The 27,598-nt window shown below is 52.6% G+C and overlaps 1 protein-coding gene across 16 annotated transcripts; it reads right to left on the minus strand.

Moving 5' to 3' along the window:
* On the minus strand, nt 5–27,539 carry ANKRD24 (ankyrin repeat domain 24). 16 transcript variants are annotated; one of them, XM_021084071.1, is made up of 23 exons: nt 26,812–27,539; nt 23,968–24,039; nt 16,782–19,636; nt 16,634–16,681; nt 15,042–15,360; nt 14,876–14,964; nt 13,906–13,970; nt 13,262–13,319; nt 11,558–11,628; nt 11,285–11,391; nt 10,924–11,111; nt 10,413–10,441; nt 9,716–9,796; nt 9,480–9,587; nt 8,708–8,752; nt 8,521–8,619; nt 7,224–7,296; nt 6,867–6,985; nt 5,220–6,746; nt 2,062–2,229; nt 784–909; nt 499–564; nt 5–316 (listed from the first exon to the last, which is right to left on the minus strand). In XM_021084071.1, exons 5-23 carry the CDS (start codon nt 15,251–15,253, stop codon nt 239–241), a joined length of 3,309 nt encoding a protein of 1,102 aa, XP_020939730.1. In that variant the 5' UTR covers nt 15,254–15,360; nt 16,634–16,681; nt 16,782–19,636; nt 23,968–24,039; nt 26,812–27,539; the 3' UTR covers nt 5–238. The 16 variants fall into 16 exon arrangements, with proteins under 16 accessions (XP_020939730.1, XP_020939729.1, XP_013850224.2 ...); XM_021084070.1 differs by having other exon boundaries at nt 15,042–16,681; XM_013994770.2 differs by lacking the exons at nt 16,634–16,681; nt 16,782–19,636 and having other exon boundaries at nt 5,220–6,707; nt 15,042–15,172; nt 15,274–15,360; nt 26,812–27,538.

Consider the following 27,598-nt stretch of genomic DNA (forward strand, 5'->3'; position numbering starts at 1 on the left):
TTCATCCTCTGCTCCGGAAGCTTTTATTCCTGGGGAGGGGGGCCTCATGGACTGGCCATGGGAGAGAGGACTCATAGATTCTCTGGTGTGGGGCAGGAGGGCTCAGTCAGGGCCCAGGTCTAGACTGACCAGTGTGTTCAGGGACCAGTGGGGCCAGGGAGGCAGTGAGGGGATGGTCAGTGAGGGAGTCTGGACACTCCTGTGCGGGGCCTGGTGGGTGGAGGGCAGGGCTCAGATCTCAGCGGCCCTGGGCCTGGAGTCTTTGCATCTGCAGGATCTGGCTCAGAATCTGCTGCACATCTTCATCCATCTGACCCTGGACAGGGGGTAGAGGGGGCAGCAGAGAGCCTGGGTGCTTCCCCTACCCCAGCTTTGCCATTCCCCTCCCTCTTCACCCCTGGAGGCCATGAACCTCTCCCCTCCACCAGCCTCCCACTGGACAGGGGAAACTGAGGCCCAGAGATGAACAGCGAGGCACCCAAAGCCAGGGTGACTTACCTGAATGGCGTAGAGGAGATGGCTCCTGTACAAGGCCACCACTGCACTGTGATCCCTGGCGGCCTCCTGTGGGTGTGGGGGAGGGGTGCTCAGAAAAGTCCCACGCTCCCCCAAGATATGTCCCAAAGCCCCCTTTGTACCCGAGCCCCTCTTTTGATGGCACGTACCAGTGTGACAGGGCTGCTTGCTCAAATACTGGATTTTTTCCTCCCACCCCTGGCCCATGTGCCACCCCTTCTGCCTGCCTGTCACTCTCCTGGGACCCCTGCCCTGTGCCCTGCTCACCTCCAGCTGCTCCTGCAGAGTCTTCACCTGGCCGCGGAGGGCTTCCACCTCCGAGGCATCTGCGGCTCCCGGCTGCTCCTTCAGTGCCTCCTTAAGACTGAAGACTTCCTTGGAGAGCTCTGTGATCTGGGGTGGGAGCAGGAGAGGTCAGCTGTCACCCTGAGCCCGGCTACAGCAGAAGGCGAGGGACAGGCTTTCACAGGAAAGTCCACATCCTAGAGGTTAGCAAACTACCCCACAGGCTGAGTCCTTCCTAGAGGCTAAGAATGATTTTTACACATTAAATGGCTGGGCAGGAGGGAGTCAGATGAAGAATGATATTTCATGACACGTGAAAGTTAAACCCAATTCACCTTTCCATGTTCAAACGTTAAATTTGATTGGCGCCCGGTCGCGCCCACGCATCACAAGTCATCTGCACATCATTAGGTCATATATTACATCATTTAACGTCATCAATGGCTCCTGTAGCAAGGCAGAGCCCAGTAGGGTGGCCCTGCAGGGCCAAAATCATGGACTGTTTGGCCCTTTCCAGAAAAATCTTGCCTATTGATCTTGGCGTCTCTGCAAAGTGAAAGTGGAGGCAGACAGAAGAGGAGGAGCAAAAGCATCCTGGACTAGGGGATGGGTCAGACAGGCCTGGGTTTGCGTCCCTTCCTCCGTTCCTCGCAGGAGATCTTGGGAAGGTGACTTAACCCCCCTGAGCTTCAGTTTCCTCATCTGTACAGTCAGGAGAATTACAGCTCACCTCGGGAGGTTGCTGTTACTCTGACAGAGATTAAGTTTAAAGTGTGCTGACAAACAGCAGACACGCAATAAATGCTGGGCTTTATTATTATTTTTATAGATCAGGAGTTCTCAACCAGCGGTGGTCCTGCCCCTAGGGGACGCCAGGCGATACCTGGGGACATTTGTGGTTGTGCTCCTGGCATGGAGTGGGTGAGCGCGAGACACTGCTCAACACCCCACAGTGCCCAGGATGGACCCTTGCAAAGAATGACCAAGCCCCAAATGCCACTACTGCAGAGGGGGAGGAATGCTGCTACAAATAAACCATAATCCCTACCGCATGCTACTGAGGTGGCAACTGGGGCTCAGAGAAGTCAAGATCACACAGCAAGTTGGAGCTCCCTTGTCTAGTGATGTGCTGTATGACTTGGAGCTATTCGGTTATTTCTTGGAGCCTCTGTTCACTCATCTGGACATTCTTTACAGTCCTTTCAACCTTGGTCGAATAGGGCCCCCCCCTCCAACTGAGCATAAGAAAAGGAGACTCACCTTCTTGTCCTTCTCCTTGGCCCTCTCCAGGGCCTCCTTCGCACGGCTCTGGGCCTGGCGTGCCCGCTCGGCCTCGGTACGTAGCCCCCGCAACTGCTGCTCTGCGGTGGCCAGCTGGGCCTCGGCCGCATGCCGTTCACTCTTCATGAACAGCGCCTCCCGCTGCACCTGCAGCCCAAGCCCATGTGTGACCTTGAGAAGATTTGGACTCCAGTGGTTCTGACACTTCTATTTTTGCCTGAGGACATTCGAGCCCATTTGACCTCAAAGAATTTGATTCAGGGAAGTTCTGAATTCCTGTAGGCACTGTGACTGTGCCAAGCTGTGTGTCCTTAGACAAGTACATAAGATCTCTGTGCCTCAGTGTCCTTATATGTAAAACGAGGATAATAATAGTGCCCATGTCACAGAGTGGTTGTGAGGATAAAATGGGGAAATACATGGAATATACGTAAAACAGTGCTCGGCACACATTAACTGCCATATTTGAGTTTGTGATGTTGTTATTACATAGCTATTATTATTGTTATATAAAAATACAACTAATGTTCTTTGCTGGTGATGTGAAGGTTTGTAGCTTTCTTACAAAATGAAAGAAAAACAGACAAATTGGGATGAAAAGGAAACAAATGTCCAAAAACTGATAACTACATGACTACATGTAGACTAATGACTGCAAAAATATCAAGATCAGAGCAATGTTAGATATGCAAACATCGATCCTGGGGGAACTTTGGCCCTTAGGGAAATTATATCTCCCGGGCCAAATAAATAATAATTAGATGTTCTACTTGGTTTAGACTGGCTACACATCAACAATTTCAAAAAAAAACCTAAACTGATTGATATATCAGATGAGACTTGCAAAATTTAACCCCAAAAGAAGAGATCATGAGGGAAGGTAAAATTTAGGAAATAGGTATGAAAAATGGGCATACTTAGGTTGGACTGAGAACTCTAGGAAGTAGATCAAACATTTAACTGGTTTAAAAGAGTAGGTTCTTGGCATTCCCGCTGTGGCACAACAGGATCGGCAGCATCTTGGGAGTGCTGATTTGAAAGTTCAATCCCTGGCCTGTCCAAGTGGGTTAAGGATCTGGTATTGCTGTGGCTTAGGTGGAAACTACGGCTTGGATCGGATCCCTGGCTTGGGAACTCCATGTGCCGTGGGGTGGCCAAAAAAAAAAAAAAGAGCATGTTCTCGGGAAAAGAATAATCCTACCTGCCATGTTTTTGTTTTTGTTTTTTGTTTTTTTGTCTTTTTTCCTTTTCTAGGGCCACTCCCGAGGAATATGGAGGTTCCCAGGCTAGGGGTATAATCGGAGCTGTAGCCGCCAGCCTACACCACCAGCCACAGCCACGCGGGAATCCAAGGCGAGTCTGCAACCTACACCACAGTTCACGGCAACACCGGATCCTTAACCCACTGATAGAGGCCAGGAATTGAACTCGCAACCTTATGGTTCCTAGTTGGATTCGTTAACCACTGAGCCACGACGAGAACGCCCTACCTGCCATTTGTTAATCACTTGTTCCATCACTGTCTTAAGTAATTTATATAAATTAAAACATTTAATTTTCTTTAAAAAGTGGAGTTCTCTCATGGCTCAACAGCTTAAGGATCTGGCATTGTCTCTGGTTAGAGCTGTGGCACAGATTCAATCTCTGGTCCAGGAATTCTGCATGCCACAGGCAGGCCAAAAAGGAAAAGAAACTTTTAATTTTCGTGCAAAAATAGGAACTATTATTATCTCCATTATATGGGTGAATAGACAGAAGCATGGAGAGGGAAAAGCTTTCTTGATGACAATTAATGAACAATGGCTTCTTAGTCACACATTTGTTAAAATGGCTGCTAGAGTTTTTGTTTGTTTATTATTACTATTGTTTTATTTTTGACCACATCTGCAGCATATGGAAATTCCTTGGGGCAGTAATTGAATCCAAGTTCTACAGCTGTGGAAATGACGGATCCTTAACACACTGTGCCACAGTGGCACTCCTATTTTTTACTTTTTTTTTTTTTGCTTTTTAGGGCTGCACCTGAGGCATATAGAGGTTCCTAAGCTAGGGGTCTAATTGGAGCCACAGCTGCTGGCCTACACCACAGCCCCAGTAACACAGGATCCGAGCCACGTCTATGACCTATACCACAGCTCACAGCAACGCTGGATCCTTAACCCACTTAGCGAGGCCAGGGATGGAACCTGAAACCTCATGGTTCCCAGTTGGATTCATTTTTGCTGAGCCACAACGGGAAATCCCTATTTTTTATTATTAAGAAAAGAAATGGAGTCAAAAGATCCACCATTGGGGTGCAAAAAATATTTCCTGGGTTAAAAAAATTAAAAAAAAAACAAAAACTAACCATCAAAATCTACTGCTTTCAAAATAATTACATCAGAATTCCCCACACATAACATCCTCCTACTTTGGGATTGAAGCATCAAAAATGAGGGGTTCTCCAGCAGCACAGTGGGTTAACGATCTGATGTCATCAGTGCAGCAGCTTGGGTCACTGCTGCGGTGGGGGTGTGATCCCTGGCCAGGGAATTTCTGCATGCCTTGGGCACCCTCCCCCCAAAAAAGCATCAAAAATGATAATAAGTTAAAATGACAATCTCAAAACAGCCATCTGAAAAAACCGACAGGGTCATTTTGACCAGCAGAGAAAATGGACATTAGGTGAAAACATCAGGATAAAAACCCCAATTCACTGCTTACCAAAAAAATGGGTGGATGTTGATCCCTACCTCACACCACACACACACACACACACACACACACACACACACACACACACACACACACACAAATTAGAGATGAAGCATCAATGTGATTGTGAAACTAAAACCAAAAAGGTGTTGGAAGAAAGCGTACAAGGATATCTCCATAACCTTGGAATACACATAAGTTTTATAAACAGATCACAAATGATGGGGTCAAAATGGCCAGAAGGATTTTAAAATGAAAACACAAGTTGAAACATCCTGGAGGTCAGAATGGCTGCAGTGTCAAAGGTCCACCTGGAAACACCACAGGGTCAAGTGTCTGCAGGACTGAAACAGATGGGGGCCAAACACCGCAAGGCTGCAGGGTCTAAACAAACCGCCAAGTAGCCACCAAGTGTGCCTCATGGGGGCCCCCACCACGCTCACCTGGAAGACCTCAGCGCTGGTCTTCTCATGGCGGCGTCCCAGCTCCTGCAGCTGCCCCTCCAGCCGGGCCACATCGGCCTGCAGCACACCGACAATGCGCTCGTGCTCCAGGCGGGCCACACTGCCCATGCGATCGCGCTCCAGCTCGGCTCGCAGCCGCGCGGCCTCCTTGCCCGTGGCCACCACCTCCTGCTCCAGGCTGGCCGCCCGGCCCCGCAGCTCCAGAGCCTCCTCCTGCAGCCGGTGGTGCTCAGAGGCTGGCACCGCTGACTGGCGGAGCATCTCGGAGGCCTCGCGCAGCTCCGCCAGGCCCCGCCGAGCCTCCTCGCAGGCCGCGGCCAGCTCAGCGGCCCGGGCCTCCGCTGCATCCCGCGCCTGGCCTAGCTCGGCAGCCGTGGCCCGCTGCTGCTCCCCGGCAGTCGTGGCTGCAGCCAGCTGCTCTCGGAGCGCCTCCAGCTCCCGACTCAGCTCCAGCCGCGCCTCCTCTCGCCGGGCCAGCTCTGCCCGCAGACCCCGGGCCTCTTCCTCCGCCAACAGTCGGCCGGCCTGAGCTTCATCCAGCTGGGCCGAGGCCGCCTCCAGCTCCCGGAGGCGGCTGTCCCGATCTCGGAGGTCCTCCCGGGCCTGTTCCAGGGCTGCCCGAAGCTGGCCCATGTCACCTCCGCTGACGCCGCCACCCTCGGCCTCACGCACCCGCTCCCGAAGCCGGCCTGCCTCGGCCTCTGCGGCCTCACACTTGCCGTGGGCTGCCTCCAGCTCCGCAGCTGCCTCCCGCTCCCGCTGCCGGAGCGCTTCCTCCAAGCTGCGGATCCTGGTTTCCAGCTCTGCCTGCAACTTCTCCGAGGCCTCAGCAGCACCAGGGTGTAGGACGGGGCCTGCAGAGACCCTTAGGGCAGTGGCCTCCACTCCCATGGCTTCCGTTTTTGTGGTCTCTGTGTCCGTGAGCTCTCCCCCCACAGCATCCACTCCACTGGCCTTCGTTTCTGGTTCCTCTGCTTTCATGTTTGTGGCCTCTGCTCTTGTGGCCTTTGGCTCTGGGTTTCCTTCTAGAGATTTTGTTTCTGTGACCGCAGCCCCTGTGGCCTTTGCTTCCAAGGTCTCAGCTCCCACACCATCTGTTTCTGTGGCCTCCACGCCAGTGGGTTTTGTTTCTAGGGCCCCTGCTCCCGTGGTCTCCACTCCTGCAGCCTCCTCATCTGTGGCCTCTGCCCCGTTAATTCTGGTTTCCGGAGCTGCATTGCTGTTAAGCTCTGTTTCCATTGGCCCGTTTCTGGTGGTCTTGGCTCCCAGGCCCTTGCTGTCCCCAGGGGCTGCCTCCTCTTCTCTGGGGGCCTCCCGTGCTTCCTGCTGCTCCAGAGCCTGCAGGGCCTTGGCGTGCTGCCTGCGGAGCTGGTCAAACTCAGCCCGGAGAGAGTCGTAGAGTGCTAGAGGGATGACCTCGGCCAAACCGTTTGCCTCCATCTCGTCCCTCTCGAACTGCTCCAGGATCTGGTGGGGGCAGGGGAGCCAGGAGAGAGCTGAAGGGACCTTGGAGAGTACAGGGCACATTCTTTGACTCAGTCACAGGCCCACCTGATCCCCCAGGAAGCAGCCCCTTGGTCCTCAGATCTGGCCCCACCCTGCTCCCCTGGGCCTCAGTTTCCCCACCTGGACCTTCTCCAGCAGCTCCTGGTTCTGTCTGGTGAGCGCAGCCACCTGCTCCTGCAGTGAAGCCAGGAGCTCCTGGGCCGACGGGCTTAGCTGCTTGGCAAGCAGCGCCTCAGCCCCTGGCAGGGGACACAGAGTCAGGCCCCAGGGTCCCAGGCCATACGGAATGGGAGCTGGGGGTCTGGAGCGGTGGCGTCAGGGGTAGTCTGGCTTGGACGAATGGAATAAATCATGCATGCGGGCCAAGCTCCCTCCCAACTTTAACCTCTCTCCACTCCTATGGGTCAAGGCTCTGACTCCTGGGGCCCCAGACATGAAGAGGTGGGGGTATGCGGGGGGAGGACAGTGGGGGCTCACCTGCGAAGTCAGGCAGCTCACCCTCCTCATCCTGCAGGGTGGCCACGTCATAGCTGGTGTTCTCCCGCTCATTCTGGGGGTGGGTACCGAGGTCTGGTTCAGGGTCCTGCCCTCCCTTCAGTTCCTGTGTCTCCCCCCGAGAATCTGGAATGACTCCCCATAAGCATTGGACTGGCTGTGTTTGGCTCACTAGTATTTACTGGGCACCAACTGTGTGCCAGGAGCCATGAAGAGCTCCTCAGTAAAGGCAGTGAACAGCCCAGTCGCTGTCCAAGTGTATGACCATAAACCCAATGATTAGGGTTGTATGTGCTGCTCAGGCACATGGGGCTGAGTGAGGGATGTTGGGGTGCCCTTCCAAGGGTGCATTTGTTCTGCATCAGGGCCCTGTGGGGCCCTGTGTCTACCCATGTGTGAGTACCTGCAACAGTGGCTCAGAGTTGTGGGTCTGTGGTGAGCATGTACATGCGCCTCCCCTGTGTGAATTCCTATGACTGCGTGTCATTTTGCACTTGTATTTTAGCCTGTAGTGTGATTGTTCTGACTGTATTTATGTGTGTATGTGTGCACACAAATATGATTGTGTATGTGTAAGTTTGTCTCATTATGTTTTTTGAGAAGTATTTGTGTGTGTACATGTACTTATGGATTTTGTTGCCTAGGAGTGTGATTGAATGAGAAATATGTCGTGTGTGCACAAGTATTTATTGTGTGAGTATACACTCACAGATGCGTTTGTTGTATGTTCGCCTGTTGTATGTGTAAGACTCCACGTACACAAGCATGGTTACCCAACTGTGCATATACATGGGTCTGTGTGTATTTAAAAGTGTCCATTATGGGAATTTCCATCATGGCTCAGCAGTCAATGAACCCAACTAGTATCCATAAGGACGCGAGTTCCATCCCTGGCCTTGCCCAGTGGGTTAAGGATCCGGCATTGCCCTGAGCTGTGGGGTAGGTCACAGACGCGCCTCAGATCCTGCGTTGTTGTGGCTGTGGTGTAGGCCTGCAGCTACAGCTCTGATTGGACCTCTGGCCTGGGACTCTCCATTGCCATGGATGCGGCCCTAAAAAGACAAAAAATAAATAAATAAAATAAAAATAAAAGTGTCCGTTATGTGTGTTTTGTGTGTTATCTACATGTGATTATATTTGTCTGTTGTTGTGCATGTGCCTGAGACTGTATGTCTATTAGTGCTATCATGTAGCAGCAGAAGCTCCACCCCCTGGTTGCCCCACCCAACGGTCACGCCCCTATTAGCCACACCCCCTTCCTACTTCCCACTAGGCCCACCTCCAGCAGGGAGAGCCTACTCTGCAAACTTTCCACTTCCCGTCCCAGACTCTCCTTCTCCTCCTGCTTCTCCACCAGCAGCTGCTGTAGCTCTTGCACCTGCAAGGAGGGGGGGGGGCACAGCTGGCTTCACAGAGAAAACACTGGTCACCTGGGGGATTGAGCTTCCTCCCACCTCCAGCCCTACCTGTCTCTCCAGGCTGTGGAGGGAGCTGGCCTCCGCCTCTGGCAGCTGACAGAAGAAGAGGGGATGGGACTGGGCTTGGATATGGGCTGGAGGGCCTCCCAGGCTCCCTCCTGCTCAGTGACCCTCCATCCCAAGCACCGATGCCCTCTGAGGAGCCACTGCACACCCAGCACTGCTCTGCCCCCTCATCATTACTAAATATTTATTGAGTGCCTGCTTTGGCCAGACCCCCATATGGGGCCACTACTTCATATATTCATTCATTCACCCACTCACTTGAATACTCATTCATCCAATAAATATTTATCAAGCATCTACCATGAACCAGGCACTGTCAACCATGCCTGCCCTCATAGGCTTACAGTCAAATGGGTGAACATGAATAAACTATATGGTACATCCAGTTGCAATAAGTGCTTTGAATAAGAATAAGAATAAAGTGAACTGGGAAGTGAGAAGGTGACAATTTTAAATAAGTTGGGTAGGGGCGTTGCCTTTGAGCAAAGACTTGAAGGAGGGGAGGGAGGGAGTCAAAGGGCCATCTGTGAGAAGGTGTTCCTGGCAGCAGGCATAGCACATGCAAAGGTCTTGGGGCAGGACCATGCAGGGTGTACTGGAGGAAGAGCTGAAGAGGCCTGTGTGGTTGGACCAGAGTGAGTCAGTGGGGAGAGAGGGACGAGGGAGGGAGGAGAGGCAGAGGAGTCTTCTCCCCAGAGTTGCACCTGTTCCAGGCTTAGGCTTAGCCCCAGCCCCTGTCTCTCCTGCCCCTCACCTCCTGCTTCCTCTGTTCCTGGTGCTGTTCCAGGCCCCGGATCTTCTGCAGAAGGCGGCCCCTCTCCTGTCGCAGCCGCACGATCTCCTCATAGGCATCTTGATCATCCTGTCCCCCCACCCACCACCTTTACATGAGGCCCAAGGCCTGTACCCACCCATACCTGAGCCAGAGCTTTCTCCCCGTCTGGCCTGGGGGGCCCCACTTGCTGCCCACATGGCCAGGGCATCTCTCACCGGCATAGGGATACTGGCAGGGGGCTGAGGTGCCTTCCGCTTCTTGGGGACCCCTTGCTTTTCATGGCTGAACACAGAGTTCTGGGGGTAGGGGTAGAGGGGACACATGGGGGACATGCTAGTCTCCCACCCAAATAAACCAACATAGCCAGTCCACAATCTGTCACTAGCCAAAGTCTGCCCTCACTTCCTGTGTGATCCTGAGTGAGTCCTCTCTCTGGTCTCACTTATCCCAGCATAAAAGGGGACAAGATCACTTTACCTGAGGGTTCCAGATCTTATGTTTTACCCTCTGCCCCTCTCCATGCCCTGGTACTTTCCCCAGCTATACCCATTTACCTGGAAGTTTCCTTTCCCTGTGGTGTTGAGATGCTGTGAGAGAGAAAGAGGCAGACCTACCTCCTTCCCTGATTAACCCAGCCCTCACCAATCTCAGTCCCCTCTACCATCCCACCATAGCCCCATGATTTGGCCCCATCTCCCTAGTGTTCTCAGTTCTGGAAGTTATGCTGTGGATGCAGCTGCCACTTGGTGGCAGCATACTCTGAAGGTATCATTCTTTCCAAACAAGTCCTTCCAGGTTATTAACCCTGGATCTAGGGTCCATCTCTCCCTTCTCTTCTCAGGGAGCTTGGGGCAGGGGGAAGGTAGTGTATGCATAAGGAGGGGGACTCATTCGCTGCTTAGGGAACCATACCTGAGATGATGCCTCGCCTGAATCATCCTCTAGGAGGGCAGGGGAGAGAGGGAAGCAGGATCAGGCACTGTTCTAGGGACTCCATTCCTAGCCCTAGGAAGGGCATTAGTGAGCCCAGGGGACTCGAGGGGGTTCCCAATACCACCCCCAGAATCTGGACATTTAAGGTAGGAATCAACCATTTTGACAGAATGCTAATTGAAAGGACCTGAAACTCTCAAAAAGAGAAAACAGCGGCAGTTTCAGGATGAGGCAAATGGGAGTGTCAGTTCTTAGGAAAGGCAAAGATTCAAGCATATGGATGACCCAAGAAAGCAGAGTTGACCCCTTAGGCTATTCTAAAAGCTTTGAGGTTCCTCGAAACTGTCCTAAGTAGTGTGGGGGAGCCCTGAAACCTCCTAGAATGCAAATAAGGATAACTTGAAACTGTCCGCAGTAGGGAGAGAAAGGGGTGATAAGAAATTACCTAGAAGACAGAGGAGGGGCTCATTTAGAGATGGGGTTTGCATACCGCTGGGTGGTGAGGGGCGCTGGGCTGCCTCCTGCAGGAGGTGCAGGATGAGTTTGTCCCCTGCCAGGGCGCCGTAGTGAGTGGCATCTTGGCCCAGTGCATCAGTGATGCCCGGCTGGGCCCCGCCCTGCAGCAGCACCTCCACTGTTTCAGGGCTGGCTCCCTCACAGGCCAGCATCAGGGCCGTCCTACCAGAAGAGGAGGCTACTGAGGGGATGAGGACATTTTCAAACCCCCACAGCCTCCTCAATACCCAGGCTGGGTAGGGGGAGGAAGCCAACTAGATTCCACATCCAGAGAGGTTAACAGACTTGCCCAGGGTCACACACACAGTGGACTGGCCGAGAGGGGAGATGCTCACCTGCCCTGCAGGTCCTGGTCATTTGCAGCAGCCCCTTGCTGCAGGAGGAGGCGGCACAGATCTGTGTGACACATCTGAGCTGCTATGATAAGGGGTGTTGTACCCAACTGAGGGGGTGGGGGAGGGATGAGACAAGGTGTAAGAGGTTGACTCTGGGAGGTAGGGAAGCCTATGAACACCCCCAAGCTCTACTCCAAATCTTCACAGTTTTCAGAGTGTCTGGGATGCCACCTCAAATGTAGCATCTTTCCCAAAAAGATCCCAGAGGCTCACCCGATCTCGGGGATTCAGATGTGCCTTGAAGGAGCAGAGCATTTCTGAGCAGGAGATGCAGCCACCAGCCGCTAGAAAAACAAAAAACAAAAGGGTGGGTAGGGAGGGCAAGGCTTTGTCCTTTTTTTTTTTTTTTTTTTTTTTAATCTTTTTAGGGTTGCACCTGCAGCATATGGAAGTTCCCAGGCTAGGGCTCAAATCGGAGCTGTACCTGCCAGCCTACGTCACAGCCACAGCAGCACAGGATCTGAGCCATGTCTGTGACCTACACTACAGATCACAGCAAAGCCAGATCCTTAACCCACTGAGCTAGGCCAGTGATAGAACCCACATCCTCATGGATACTAGTCGGGTTCGTTACCACTAAGTCACAATGGGAAGTCCTGAAGGTGATTCTTAAGCCTTTATTTCATGAGAAATTCCCACCCGCACCTCCTCCAGAAGATCAATAACAAAGGCATGACTCCTGTTTTACAGATGAGGAAACTGAGGCCCAGCTATCCCCATGGTCACCCAGGGGGGGTCAGAGAAAAAGCCGGGATAAGGACCCAGGTCTGCTAACTCCCAGTCCCAAGCTCTTCCCATATTCCACTGTGAGTCCCTCTTAGGGTGGAACTTTAGACTGATTTTCATGTATTTATCCCCTTTTGATTTAACCAGCATTCGCTGCGTACTGATTGTATACCAAACCCTCATACAAGGAGGGTTAATGATTACTAGAGAGATCACACCTCTGCTGAGGCTGGGGTTTGATCTGAACTGTGAGTTTTGATGATGAAAGGTGGGGAGGACAGAGGTCCCTGCAGGGGCAAAGATCCTGAAGTGGGAAGGAGCTTGGAAGCACTTGGTGGTTAAGGAAGTAGGACAAGGTGTGTATGTCCAATGCCTCAGAGAGGGAAGGGAGGGCTTTGTGCAAGAAGGGGTCTCTGGAGAAATCAACAAACTCTATATGATTACCTGCTGTGTGCCCAAGGGCTTATGGGATTTTGCTGTTGGAATCCATTGCTCAGAACAGAGCCTGGCACAGAGCAGATACTCAATAAGTATTTACTGAATGAAAAAAAGCCAATGAGCTTCTGTAGTGTGAGCAAAGGCTTTGTCACCACTAGGTGGCAGCATACTCCAACTGCAGGGAATTTCTCCACCTTGACTAAAACTCCAAAACAAATGCATTCTGTGCTCCCAAGAGGAGCACAGACTCATGAGTAAAAGACTTTCCTCCAAATGTCAAGGGCAGGAGGAAAGGGAGATGGGCTGGGCTCTGGCTCAAGAGGGTAGGTCCTTTCCCCTCCTTTGGGAAAAGAGTTTGGATGTGATGATCATGAAGGTTGACAGGACCTTAGTCCTTCCTGAGATTCCCTAGGAGTTCCTCTAAGGAAATTACATTCTGATCACTAGAATGATCATCCTCACTGGGCCTGTCATACAGTAGGCTCTGCTTTGGGGTCAGACAGCCTGGATCCTTCCCCCTTTCTTGTTGGTAAGAAATCTCCTTGTCTGTCGAATGGCCATCATCCATGGCTCAGGGGGATCACTGAGGATAATGCTGAGCTCAGTGCTTGGCACAGGGTAGGGGCTCCATGAGGAAGAAGGAGGAAGGAGGGGGAACGTTCCAAGCAAGTTCCCAGGGCTCCAGGGAGGATAACTCCCAAGGTGAGCAATATTTGGGCCACAGTGGCCAGGGCTAGGCTGGGCTGCACCCACCTGCATGATGCAAGGCCGTCCACCCACTACTGTCCACAGTGTCCACCACGCAGGATGCCTGGGGGGGAGGGGGTGGGTCATTTGAGGTGGAACCCACCCTCTTTGTTGCCTCATTTCTCTAGGTATTGCCCCTCCATGGGTTTTGCTGCATTTCAGGCTTTTTTTTTTTTTTTTTTTTTTTTTAGTATTTTTTTAAAATTCAGGCCCTTTGCCTCACCCCTTCCTCCCCTCCCACCCACCTGCTCTGCAGAACCCACCTCCTCACAGGCCCCCAAGTGACCCTCTTGACTTTTATAAAAATCTGTGAGAAAGAGGATTAGCTGGGAGCCAGGGGCAGCTGGGGTTTGGGGAGTAGGTGAGAGCTCTGAGAGTGGCTGTGACTTTGATAGTATTTAGGGTTTGAAAGAAGCTGGACTCAGAAAATATCTCATATAGGGAGTATATCTTAGGTGCGGGAAGTAGCTGGGCACTCAGGAAGTATCTGGTTGTCCAGGGAGTAGCTGGTACTCAGGAGTAAAAGGGGCCAAGGAATACCTAGGATTCAGGGAGAATCTGGAGGTTCAGGAAATTGCTGGAACTTGGGAGTAGTCAGGGCAAGGGAGTATCTGGCGTTGGGAAGTATCTGAGACACGAAAGGAAATGACCTGTAGTAGTTGCTTCAAGCACTGTGGGTGCCCATACTTGGCAGCCAGGTGGAGGGCGTTGTAACCTGAAAGGGAGAGAGGACGGACCAGAGCTCCAGATACTCAAGGAGCTTCTAGCTGCCCCCTGAGCTGGTGTCAAGTATTTGTGATGACTCTTTCTAGCAAGTCCCCCAAACCCAGGTATTTCTCAGGAAAACCATGTTACTCCCTGGAGCCAGAGACTCTCCAAGCCCCAGCTAGTCTGGGGCTCAGACATTCTCATCCCAGCTACTCTCCTTGTCCCAGCTTCTCCCCATGCCCCCCAGCTCCTCCCCATGTCCCAGCTTCCCCCCATGTCCCCAGCTACCCTCCCAGCTCAATTACAAATGCCCAAGTGCCAGCCACACCCTATCTTTGATACTCTACAAATCCCCAGCACTCTCTACCTCCTGGCTACTATTCCTGTTGCCCTGAAGCTTCAGACATGGCTATGCCCCATGCCTAGTTCTTACTGAGTCCCAACAACTCCCTCCAGCCAGGCCTTCTATCTCAGTTATCCCTCAGTTCCCTAGTTAAGTCACACACCTAGATTCTCCTCTTGTCTCAGCTACTCTCAGAGCTCCAGCTACCTCTCAAGTCCAGCTACTCCATGACCCTCAGATACTCCCCCACAAACTGTCCTTGCCTATCTCATGCCCCCAGATGCTCTCAAGCTCAGATACTCCTCTGATTCAGCTACTTCCTCTGACTCAACCACTATCTGAGTCCCAGCTCTCCCCATCTACAAGTTGACTCACTCTGTTTGGTGCCAGCCACAGTCTCCATCCTTGGACACCGCAGCCTGATATGCCCCTATTCCTCCCTGGGGGCACTGAAGGGAACCTTGGTTTTTCAGCAGGACATTGAGGTCATGAAGCAGGGCCTGGATGGACCCTCAGGCTGGGCACCTGGTCTGTTCCTCCTCCCTCCCCCAGAGCCCAGCGGGTAGTACCTGCCCCATCTGTGCTCATGACGTTAGCGCCGTGTGCCAGCATCACCTCTAGACAGCTGGCTGCACCCCTCATGGCCGCCAGGTGGAATCTAGAGGCCAGAGGTCAGGGATCAGTTGTAGGGTGGCCACCCCTCAGCCATCACACCCCCAGGACATGGGCACTCACGCGGACTTGCCCTCAGGGTCCAGCTTCGTGGGCACCAGCCCTTTGCGGGCAATGAGGGCAGCCACCCGAGCAGCGTCGTTGTTCTCCACCGCCTGTAGCAGCCGCTCGTCACTTTTGCCCCAGTCCTGGCTCTGCTGGGCACATCCAGAGCAATGTGGGGCTGGTGGCCACTGCTCCTCCCCGCTACCCGGGCAGGGGCTCCGGGCTCTCATCGCGGGCCCTGGGCACTTGCCTGGCGCCTGCCTCTGGCTGCCGGCTTCGGGATGGGACAAGGGCCGCAGGGTGGGCAGGAGCCGAGGTCAGTGGGGCTGAGCCGCAGCTGCCAGGGGAAGTGGTCCTGGGTGGGGGCCTGAGACAACGTTCCCCAAGCCTGTGTCCCCAGCAAATGCCCCCAGGTCCGTCGCCCCAGCTGTCATCCAACACCCTCACTGCCAGCATTAAACTATTCCCAGATGGGCAGCCAGCATTTTTCCAAAAAGCTGTCCCCCAAAACTAGGTCCCCAGCTTCCCCCTTAGTAAAAGCGATCTTTCCAATATTAATTCATCCTATGTCTCTCTGAACTACCCCCCATGGTCTTCCCAGAGAAACACCCCAAAGGGTTCCTTTAAATGTCCCTCAGCACCACCCTCTGCCATCAATCCCTCTTCAACTGCCCTGAGATGCCACACCTGTCCCTCAAATGTCCCAAGATCTGAAATACAGTCCATAATGTCTTCCCCAAATTCCTGGCATGTTCTCCAAAATCATCCCCTCAATGACCCCATCATCTGTCCCCAAAACGTCCTCCCCATAAATCTTTCAAATGTCCTCCAAAATTGTTCTCCAAATGTCAGTATCTTTCCCCAAAAATGATCCCATCCAAAACTGTTCCTCAAAACTGTCCCCTTAAATGCCCTCTAAATCCCCCTAAGTGTCCCCATCTGTTTTCAAACTGTATCCCCAAATGCCCCATCCATCCCCTCAATCTCTCTCCCGCCCCCTCCTTCCTCCCAGTTCATCCTTCGCGGGTCTGGGGGTAGTGGGTCTAGACACTGCGTAGTCAGGGGGCGGGGAGGGGAGGAAGGACCCGAGCCCGCCCGCCAGCCTGCTCCCGCGCCCCCTCCCCCGGCCCTACCGCGAAGGAGGCGGCGGCGCACAGGCAGAGCTGCTTCATGGCGTCCAGGGCGCCAGGCGGCCGGGCTCCGGGAGGTGACCCGGCCGGAGGGACCAGAGGGGCTGGAGGGAGGGGCTCGCGATGCCTGAGCTCGGCCGCTCCGCCCGCGAGATGCTGCCAAGCCCGCTCGGTCCTGCCAAGCCCAGCGCCGCCCCTTCCCCGCGCGCCCCGCCTGCCACCCCCCCCGGCCCCTCCCCTATTGGTGGGGGGTAGTGCCAGGGAGGGGTTCTGGGCGCTAAGTGAGGGGCGCCACCCTGGCCGGACCTGACCTTCTTCCCATCGGGAGGCTGAGGCAAAGGGGACCAGGTTCCCAGGATCTCCACGGTCCCTCCTGCGTCCATCTCCGCCACCTCTGACTGGCCCCCCAGGGGGCGGGGGGATGGGGGTTCTCAGGTGACTCCGGGGCAGGTTCGCTGGGCCATTTGGGCTCTCACTCACCCATTCTTTCACTCATTCATTCGGTCATCCCCAGTGGGTCTCTGTAATCTGACAAACTTGAATTTGAATCCAGGGAACACATCCACCCCCTCCCCACCCACCCCACACCCCTGCATTTACCACCTATGAGATCAGCCGAGATACTTACCTGCTTCAGATGTCACTTTCCTCATCCGGGAAATGGTTTCATACTAAACAATACCTACTGCAGAGGGTTATTGGGAGGACTAAATGAGAGGCTATATATGGAAGCACTCCGGGTGTCTGGCATACAGCAAATGCACCACAAACACGGACACCTTCATGCAAGAAAGATGTGGTTGGGTGCATACCTAATACTGAATCCTGGAGATGATAGACACGGTAGGTGCTCAGTTAAACCACTGGCAGACACAGCATTTGGCTTTAACTCCAAGGGGCTGGGAGTGTTTGCATTCTGCTGGTTCTTTTCTCAGACTGGGAGCCCCTTGAGAGCAAAGTTCCCCTGAGGCCTCCTGGGCACAGGGCCTGGCACCCCTGGGTGGCACCCCAGGGTGAGGTGGGGCAGTTGGTGAATGTTTGCTCAGTTAATGAAAGACTCAGACCAAGCCCTCTGATCCCCTGTGTATTTCACTCATTCAGTCCACTTGTCCTCTCAGGTGCCAGGTATTGCACTGGCGTTGGGATTCAGCAGTGACAAAGACAGATGTCCCTGCTGTCACTGAAGTCCCGGGGGAGACAGACACACCCACAGATTTATGAACCAAGGAGTTCAGGGCTATGACAGGGGAGAGCTAGGAACTCAGAGAGCACTCCTGACACCATGTGAGGAGGCAAGGAGAGCTTCCTGGAAGAGAGGACATCTGAGCTGAAACTTGAAGAATGGGCAGGAGTTGAGGAACCGCAGGAACAGGATCATGTTCAAGTGAAATCATGAAATTATCACTCTCCTGGAGCAGCATGTAAGGACCTGGGTGGGGGGAGGGCATGCTTAAGGGTGGGGCAGAGGAAGAGGTGCTAGTCCAGGAGCCAAAGGAGGGTGTCCTGGGAAGGAGGGGGAAACCAGGAATGTGGGGCATCAGGAGAGCCACAGATGGTTCCCAAAGGTAGGACAGTCCACTCTGTTATGGCTGAAAATTCACCACGGGGCCAGGAGAATGGGGAAGACTGGGATTACAGGGAAGAGAAGGTGTGTGTGAGGAGACAGGCCTGCAGGAACCTGAGTTTAAGAGCAATGACTGCCCACAGGCACTGGGGCTTTGGCCCAGCTTGTTCTTTTTTTTTTTTTTTTTTTTGGACACACCTGTAACATGCAGAAGTTCCTAGGCCAGGGATCAAACCTGCACCACAGCAGTAACCCAAGCCACAGCAGTGACCACACTGCATCCTTAACCACTCCCTAGCTTGGTCATTTTTTATCTGTTGTGTGACCTGCAGCCAGCCACTCTCCCTCTCTGGGCCTCAATTCCACTGCTAAATGGGAACAATAATGGAACAGATGTCACAGAGCCAGGTTCCTCCACCCAGAGGCACTGCTGACACTGTAGGCCTGGTCATTTCATGGGGTGGGGCTGTTCTGGACTCTGTGGGGTGTTGAGCAGCATCCCTGGTCCAGGAGCACCCCCAAGTGTGACAATCATAAACCTCCTAGGCAGCGCCCAGTGTCCCTGGGGGGCAGGATCACTGCTGTTGTCCGTGATTATTCTTAAACACCTTTCGATGGAGGGAGAAGTGGGGACAGGTCAATGGAGAGTTTGCTGATGAGTGATTGGGGAGTTGGAGGGAGGGTATTGAGGGTGCCTCTCTCCTCTTACACTCAGAGGCGGGGCGACCCTCTCAGGCATGTCCAGAGAGGAGACTGAAATGGATCTCCCAGCACAGGCCTCAAATTTCCAGCTGCCCTTCGCCTGTTCTCCTGGATGCTAGACAAGCTCAGAAGCCCCCTGCGGCGTGCCAAGGGTGTCCCCCACCCCCACCCTACCAAGGGCTCAGGCCAAGTCTTGGCATCATCTGCCTCTTCTCTCTCACCCCACACCCAATCCAGCAGCCAACCCCGCGGGCTGTAAACTACATCTAGCCCCATCACCCACCAAGGGCTCCATCTGCGGCTTACCTCCCCCTGGTGGTCTCCCTGCTTCTGCTCCCTTCTCTGGTTCACCTGCTTCCTAAAGCCTGCATCAGAGCTTCTCTCTCTCCTCAAAAGCCTCCAGCCACCTCTCTTGGCATAAAATGCAAAGGGCTCACGGGCCCCAGAAGTTCTGGCAAGGGGTCTGCCAACTGAGGTCCCCAGGGCCAAGCCCACCCCACTCCACCACAACCCACTTGGTTTTGTCCAGCTCACATGCCAAGAATGCTTTTTACATAAGTGGTTAGGCGGAAAAGCAAAATCAAAAGACGAGTAATACTTCATGACACATGAAAGTTATATGAAATTCACATTTCTGCGTCCATTAAAAAAGCTTTTGGGGACAGAGCTATGCCCATCCATTTTCAAACAGCCTACGGCTGCTCTCAAGCTGCAATGGCAGGATTGAGGCCAGAGGGCCCATGAAGACAAAAAACATTACTGTCTGGCCCTTTATGGGAAAAATGTGCCTACCCCCGCTTTACACAATCCTCCTTGTCAACTCCCTGACCTCCTCTCCCCCTATCTTTCCTGAGTCCAATGCATCCTGCTGCAGTGGCCTCCTTTCCGGTTCTCAGAAGCTCAGTCCCACCTCCAGGCCTTTATCCTTGCTGTGTCCTCCATCCGGAACACCGGCCCTCCCCTACCGTCCAAAGGCAGATTCCTTTACTGTAGTCAGAGCCCTTCTCTGACCACCCCTCGGCACTCTGACCCCTTAGTGGGAGGTTCTTTTCCTTCCAAGCTCTCATCACCCCCTGACGTCATAGTGGGTACCTTTCTGAAAATACTGTTTCCTCTTGATCTCTCCATAGAGTGTCACCTCTGCACAGGCAGGAATTTTTGTCCACCTTAGTCACTGCTGGATCCCCAGCAGAGAGCAGGTAAAGGTTTTGCAGGGCCTGGTGCAAAATGAAAATTCAGAGCCCCTTGTTGAAAAATTAAGAATTTCAAGACAGGGGAGTTCCTGTCGTGGCGCAGTGGTTAATGAATCTGACTAGGAACCATGAGGTTGCGGGTTCGATCCCTGGCCTCGCTCAGTGGGTTAACGATCCGGCGTTGCCGTGAGCTGAGGTGTAGGTTGCAGACACGGCTAGGATCCCAAGTTGCTGTGGCTCTGGCGTAGGCTGGCGGCTACAGCTCCGATTGGACCCCTAGCCTGGGAACCTCCAATATGCCGCGGGAGTGGCCCAAGAAATAGCAAAAAAAGACAAAAAAAAAAAAAAAAAAGAATTTCAAGACGGCCAGAATAGAGGGTTAAGCCAAAAATGGGGCCCTTCTGGGTGGTGGTGGTGGGGGAGGTCTGTGAAGCTGGCCTTGATCTCCAGCATATCAGAGGTGCCCAATAAATGTTTGTTGAAAGAATTAAAGACACAGTGACTCTGGAGAATAAAAATGAGGGAGAGACAGACTGACTTTCCAAGAAGCATCTACAGATCTCTAAAATTTTCTATAAATCTGCAGTCTTCTTCCTTGTGGGATTTTTCTAAAACCTGATAAATGCAGGAGGTTGGAGGGAATCCAAACACTAGGCTCCCGGCTCCAGATACCTCCCATGTTAGAGATGGAAAAACTGAGGCTCAGAGAGGGCACAAGAGTTGTTCCCCTTGTGGCACAGCGGAAACGAATCCAACTAAGAACCATGAGGTTGCAGGTTCAATCTCTGGCTTCACTCAGTGGGTTAAGGATCTGGTAAGCCATGGTGTAGGTCGCAGACATGGCTCGGATCCTGCGTGGCTGTGACTGTGGTGCAGGCTGGCAGCTGTAGCTCCAATTGGACCCCTAGCCTGGGAACCTCCATATGCTGCAGGTGTGGCCCTAAAAAGCAAAAAAAAAAAAAAAAAAAAAAAAGAGAGAGAGAGAGAGAGGGCACGAGAAGGCTCAGAGCAAGTAGGGTGCTGTGCTGGGCCCTTGCAGAGAAGGCTGAACCATTAGAGAAGCAGAAAGGAGCACGGAGGGCACAGCAGGCAGGAGGGAAGGGCTGAGCCAAGATGCGGTGGCTGGGCTGCACACTGAGAAAGGAAACCAGGAGGTCCAGAGAGACAGAGGCGGGGACCACTGCAGTCACGGGTGTTTGCTTTCTTCCCTTGGGGCAGCCGAACAAAAGCTGAACCTGACTCCTGCTGCCGCTGCAGAGAAACTGGAGCCCAGCAGGTGCAAGGGCTGAGCAGGGGTGGGGGCAAGGGAGGGGCGATGGAGGACCAGCTTCTCTCCTTCTACCTCCAGGCCTCCCAGCTGCCACTCCTGCCCTGGCTGGCTCTTCTGCTCAGCTGTGTCTGCTGGGAGCAAATGCTTTCCTGCCCCCTGACACCCCCAGAGACCCTCACACCCAGGTTGAGGTCTCAAGACTGATTTGTCCTCACCCCTGCATCTTGACTCTGTGCCAGGCACCTATCAAAACACACTCACATCCCAAATTAGGTGCTTTTTTTTTTTCCCCCTAGTACAAACTTTGTGAAGGATTTGACTTCAATAGAATTCTGCCTTTTTTTTTTTTTTTAGAGCTGCGCCGGTGGCATATGGAGGTTCCCAGGCCAGGGGTCGAATTGGAGCCATAGCCGCTGGCCTACACTACAGTCATGGCAATGCAAGATTCAAGCCTCATCTGTGACCTATACCACAGTTCATGGCAACGCCAGATCCTTAACCCACTGAGCAAAGCCATGGATCAAACCTGCATCCTCATGGATGCTAGTCAGATTCATTTCCACTGACACATGAGGGGAACTCCAATAGAATTCTACTTTTGAAATTAAACAATTACATGGTTGACCATGGCTACAACTTCTTGGAATTCTTAGAGGGAACTGTGAAGAATCTAATTAGGAACCAATTCCAAATGGGATGAAGATTTTAGGATCATTCTTCAATGAATGAAACTGACCCCATGCCAGGTTTTGTAGGGATTAACAAGCCATTTATTTCTCTCCCCCCCCACCTCCTCCCCCTTTTCTTCTCTTTTCTATCAATATACTTAGCCCTCAACCAAGGCCCAACCCTGTACCTAATAACTGCCTAGGGAAAGGTGGGCATCACACTTCCTAGCTGTGTGACCTTGGGAAAATTCCTTAACCTCTCTGGGCCTCCTTTCCTTAGATAAGGAAGGCTGAGATAATAAAAACTCCTACCCCACATGATTGTTATGGGGATTCAATGAGCTGACATCTGCAAGGCACATGGTAATCTCCTTACAGTGTCTGAAAACAAATAAATAAAAACTAATATAAGGGGTTCCTGTACAGTGGCTTAAGAATCCGACTGTGGCTTGAGTTGAGATGGAGGTGCAGGTTTGATCCCTGGCTCAGGGCAATGAGATAAAGAATCCGATGTTGCATATGGAAGTTCCTGGGCCAGGGATTGAATCTGAACCACACCTGCAATGTACGCCATAGCTGCAGCGATAAAATTAAGGGGAAAAAAAAGAAAATAGGATGAAATAAATAAAAATGAATTCAACGACATTAACTTTTTTTATTTTTTGTCTTTTTGCCATTTCTTGGGCTGCTCCCGCGGCATGTGGAGGTTCCCAGGCTAGGGGTCGAATCAGAGCTGTAGCTGCCAGCCTACGCCAGAGCCACAGCAATGTAGGATTCGAGCCACGTCTGTGACCCACACCACAGCTCACAGCAACTCCTGATTGTGAACCCACTGAGCAAAGGCAGGGATTGAACCCGCAACCTCATGGTTCCTAGTCGGATTTGTTAACCACTGTGCCACGACGGGAACTCCTCAATGACATTAACTTTAAACATTAAAAGAAATAAAGTGAGAAGGAATATTAAAATTGATAAATAATAAACTGGTGGCTTAGTGGGTTAAGGATCTGGTGTTGTCACTGGTGTGGCATGGATTTGATCTGTGGCCTGGAAATTTCCACATGCCAAAGAGTGGCCAAAAAAAATAATAATAACAACAAATTTAAAAATCAATTTGGAAAATTATGAGAAGCCAGAGAAGGGCAGAGGTATACCCAAAATCACTGAGCAAGTCGGTGGCAGAAGAAGGATTGGAACCCAAGGCCACCTGACTTTATTTATTTATCTTTTTGGGGCCACACTTGTGGCATATGGAAGTTCTCAGGCTAGGGATCCTTGTGCCTTCACTTATCTAAACCTTCCCTGTCTTTCCAGGCTCTGCTCCAATACCACCTCCTCCAGGTAGCCTCCCTGATTGTCGTGGGCCATACCTGTCAGGTGGGGAGGCCCTGTCATGTAGAAAGATACAAGGGCTCTGAAGTCCGACACACAAGGGATTGAATCTTGCTGTGGCCACTTTGCTTTGTGACCAGAAGAGGTGAGTTATCCTCTCAGGACCTTGGTTTCTTTGGACTAAAACTGTGACGTCTAGCCTGACTGAGGGAAGCCACGAAGGCCAGTGCTCAGGAAGGCTGGCTGCCTAACTCAACATGTGAATGCTTACTAAGCTTCTCCAACCTATGCCCTGGATCTGCCTGCATACTGGCAGGGACTTGGGGGCCCAGGAGAGAGTGGGGATGACTGAGGAGAAAGCACCTTCCCTGGAAGTTCACAGTCCAAGAGACAGCTGCAAGGGAAGCCAGCTTGATCCCACCTCAGGGCCTTTGCACTGGCTGGTCCCTCCACCTGCAATGCGATTCCTGCAAGTATACATGAGTCCCTCCCTCCTTTCCCTTCGAATTTTTGTTCTAATATTAGCTTCTTAGTGAGGCCTTTCCTGACAACCCCTTTAAAACTGCAATCATTTCCCCTACCCTACTATTTGCTGAGTAAATAATCAAGAGGAAGAAATCAGGGTCCCCAAGAGAGTGAGGCCCCAGAAAAGCAAGTGGTCACTGTAGCTGGGAATAGAGATATCCCAGAAGAAATGTTCTTGGGACCAAACTGTGAGGGATGGGATCTGATGGGGAGCAATACCAGGAAGGGCATTCCAGGTGGAGGGAAGAGCCTCGGCAAAGGGATGGAGGGCTGGAAAGCTTGAATAGGAACCAGTGAGGAGATCAGGACAGCAGGGGGCAGTAGTGAGGAAAGGGAGGGAGGTGGCCAGAGGCTAAAAGGGTACATTTCAACCTGTGGATGGTGAGGAACCACGGGAAAGTTTTGAACAGAGAGGAGCCTGATCATACGGAAGCTGCCAAAACAATCTAAAGAGGGACAGAGGACAGTGGTCCAAAGGCCCAGTGGATCTCCAGCCAGGCCCTGGGGGACAGGAGCCCAAAGCTCCAGAACATCGGGTAGCTCAGTAGCCTCAGACTCACCTCTGTCTTCTTAAATCGTGCCCGGAGGGTTTTCATGGCCAGTGTTCAGCGTTTTTCCTCTCCCCAGGTCACCTGGGGAAGGTCAGGGGGTAAGGGACATTAGTCCTGGTGGGCAAGGGGGTCTGCTGCCTTCTGCTCCTCAAAAGTACACTTCCTCCACCCTGGGCCATCCCAGCCCCTACAGCAGGACCTATCCCATCTCCTATTTGCTGTGTGTCCTACAGCAGGTCGCTTGTTGTCTCCGTTTTACATCTCTCATTCTTAAAATCCAGGGGATAATCGTCTCTTGACCAACTCGTAGACAGTTTTCTGTAAGGTCCCCAGCATACAGCCTGACAAACAGTAGGTTCTCCATAAATGCATCCCACCAGTACTCCCCATTACCCAAGTAGATCCAGTTTTTTCTGGTCTCCAGATTTTTTTTGTTTTTCTTTTTAAGGCCACACTTGTGGCACATGGAGATTCCCAGGCTAGGAGCTACAGCTGCCAGTATATGCCACAGTCATGACAACACGGGATCCAAGCCACGTCTGTGACCTACCCTACAGCTCACAGCAACACCAGATCCTTAACCCACTGAGAAAGGTCATGGATCGAACCCGCATTCTCATGAATACTAGTCAGATTTGTTTCCACTGAGCCACGATGGAAACTCCTCTAGTCGCCAAGCTTTTATATGTGCAGTTATTTCTGCCTAGGATGCCTTTTTTTTTTTTTTTTTCCTTCTGTGGTGACCTCCTTTTCATCCTTCAGAGCTCAGTTCCAAAACCCCACAGCGTTCTGATCAGTTTTGCTTCTTGCCAGAACTCTTAACTCCCTAAATTGGGTTCCCCCAGCTCTTCCTCTGCCCCACCCCTGGCTCCAGAGGCTGGAAGTGTCTGGACTGGTTCTCTTTTCCTGAATAGTTAGAGGTTCCTGGGGAGCCAGGTCCAGAGCTGAGGCCTCTTAGCACAGAAGCATGTTTCTTGGAAGGTTGGAGAGGACATCCTTGCAGCTAAGTCCCCTTACACCAGCCTGGCTTCTGTGAGTAAAAGCAAGGAGGCAAGTCACCCAAGGCGGGTGGAGGTCTGGGTGATGGCTGCATGCATGTATGTGCACACGTCAGCACAAGGGGTGTGTGTACACACATGTCTGTTCAGCTTGGCCTGTTCCGTGTTCCCTGCATGTGAAGGTATAGAAATCAGGCAGGATATTCAAGGGGGTGTTTTGCCCGGTGTCTGGCTGCAAATTCCTTCCTATGTTCTGTGAAGGAGTATCCTTCACCTGACCTTTCACGTGCCCACCTGCCCATGAATTTGCCAGACCATTCCTCCAGCCATCAACCCACCCCTCCATTCACCTGTGTGTCTATCCTTCTACCCAAGCCCCCCCTTCCACATCCACCCACGATCCACCACTCAACGCATCTTCTCATGGTTCTCCTTGCACCCTTGAACCACACTTCAGGAGTTCCCATCATGGCGCAGCAGAAAGGAGTCCAACTAGCTCATTGGGTTAAGGATCTGGCACTGCCGTGAGCTGTGGTATGGGTCGCAGATGTGGCTTGGATCTGGTGTTGCTGTGGCTGTGGCTGTGGACAGCAGCTGTAGCTCTGATTTGGCCCCTAGCCTGAGAACCTCCACATGCTGTGGGTGTGGCCCTAAAAAGAAAAAAAAAACCCACAAAACAAACAAACACCCATGCTTCAACCAACATCCACCCGCCCATCCATCCACCATCCACCTACCTACCTGCCCATCCAGCTGCCCACTCACCTATCCATAGATCCATGTATCCATTTACCCACTGGCTACCACCTACCCACCCACCACCCACCTGTCCAACCAACCACTCATCCATTCACTTATCCACCTGCCTACCCACCTATGTAGCCACCCACACAACCAACACCCACCTACCCACCCATCATCCATCCACCCTCCCATCCATCTACTGCCCATCCATTCACTCATTCCTTCAATTCACCCCATTTAATCAATGTACCCACTCACCACCCACCCACTCTTTTTCTTTACTCCTGTCTAAAGGACTCAATCACACCCAGAGCAGGGTGTAAATGACACCCTCGAGAGAAGTTCACAAGTTGCTGGGGCAGGAGGGAATCTGTGGGCTTGGGGGCAAGAGGAAGCGTCTAGGGAGCTGCTTCCTGGAGGAGGTGTTGATATATAAACAGGGCCTGATGGCTGGGCAGGATATTGAGCAGCAGCAGCAGGAAAAGAAGGGATGTACCCTAACCACGGCAAAAGGCTGAGAAGTGCAAAGTGCACCCATGAATGGGTGTGCGTGTGTGTGTGTGTGCGTGTGTGTGTGTGTCTGGGTGCCTGTTGCCTCAGCATAACTGGGGCATACACCAGCCCTCCATTCTCCCATATGCCAGTGCCCAGGGGCAAGGGGCCTGAGGCCCTAAGGGGAGCCTCCAGCCCAGGCCTCCCTCATCTCCTCTGCCCCTACCTTCTGCAGCTCCACTGACTCCAGCACCAGGCCACCGTGTCCACTGCCGGCTCTGGTTACCTGCTCCAGCGGGGCCACCAGCTCACACCAGCAGCTCCCAGCACTCAGCTCTGACACCTGATCAGCTCTGAACAGGCAGCCACCCCCAATGGTAGGGGATGAGCAGAGGGAGGAGACAGACTGGCAGTGGGCCTGTCTGTTGGCCACCAGGCTTTGGCAGGAAGACATGGATGTTTTTCCCTAACATCACTGGGCAGATTTCAGTTTCTGGAAAGAGCCACCCTCTTCTGCTCTTCCCATCCTTTGGACTTGCTGTTCCTCTGCCAGGAGCCCTCTTTCTGTACCTCCTGTCAGCCCCAATTGGCTGATTTCCCCCACCTCACTTGTACTCACTGTTCAGATCTTTAGTGAAACATTTCCTCCTCCAGGAAGCCTTCCTGGTTGTCTCCCAGGCTGGGTCAGCTGCCTCCGCCAGAGCGCCTTCCTTGCTCAATGCCCTCATTACACACAGGTCACACTAAGTCACCACTGCTAGGTCATGAAATGCTGCATTTGCTCTCCAGCGTCCCCCTAGTGGCTGTGCAATACATTTCTTAAATGAGTCCTAAAGGCCACCAGCCCCAGTGACCGGAAGCAGTTTCTCCATTTTCTTGGTGCAGTCGAGACCTGTCCTGCTGAGTGATTATCGCCCACCTAGATAATGTCCAAGTATCTTAAGAGTGGCGTCCTCAACCTTCCCTTAGTGAGGCCCCAAATTGCCCCCACGACGCACAGGTACTGTACATTTGTAAATTTAGAAAATTCTGAAATTTTCAGGGGAAAGAACCTTGGATTGGGAGCATGAGTCCCGGGTCCCTTCTCTCAAGCTCTGTTCTGCAAGAGTGGAGGGCGAGTAAGGGGAACGTCAATTCACTCATTTGTGAGAAAAGGGGAAAAGGGCACTGATCTTCGTGCCCCTCGCTTTAGAGGCGACTAGAGAACTCTCTCGTCGGCTATCCCCCAGTTTCCAGCCCGGTCACTGGACAGCCTTTTTCCCACCACCCGCTACATGCCCAGCATACAGTACGAAGCAGAAGCTGGAAGCAGGTCTCCCTTTGCCATCAGTTAATATGGCGACCGCAGCGTCCGTCCGGGGCGCATGCGTCTTGGAAGGAGACGCCAGGTGCGGTGGATGGGAATG

Source organism: Sus scrofa, chromosome 2 (assembly GCF_000003025.6).
Source record: "Sus scrofa isolate TJ Tabasco breed Duroc chromosome 2, Sscrofa11.1, whole genome shotgun sequence".
NCBI classification, from domain to species: Eukaryota; Metazoa; Chordata; class Mammalia; order Artiodactyla; family Suidae; genus Sus; species Sus scrofa.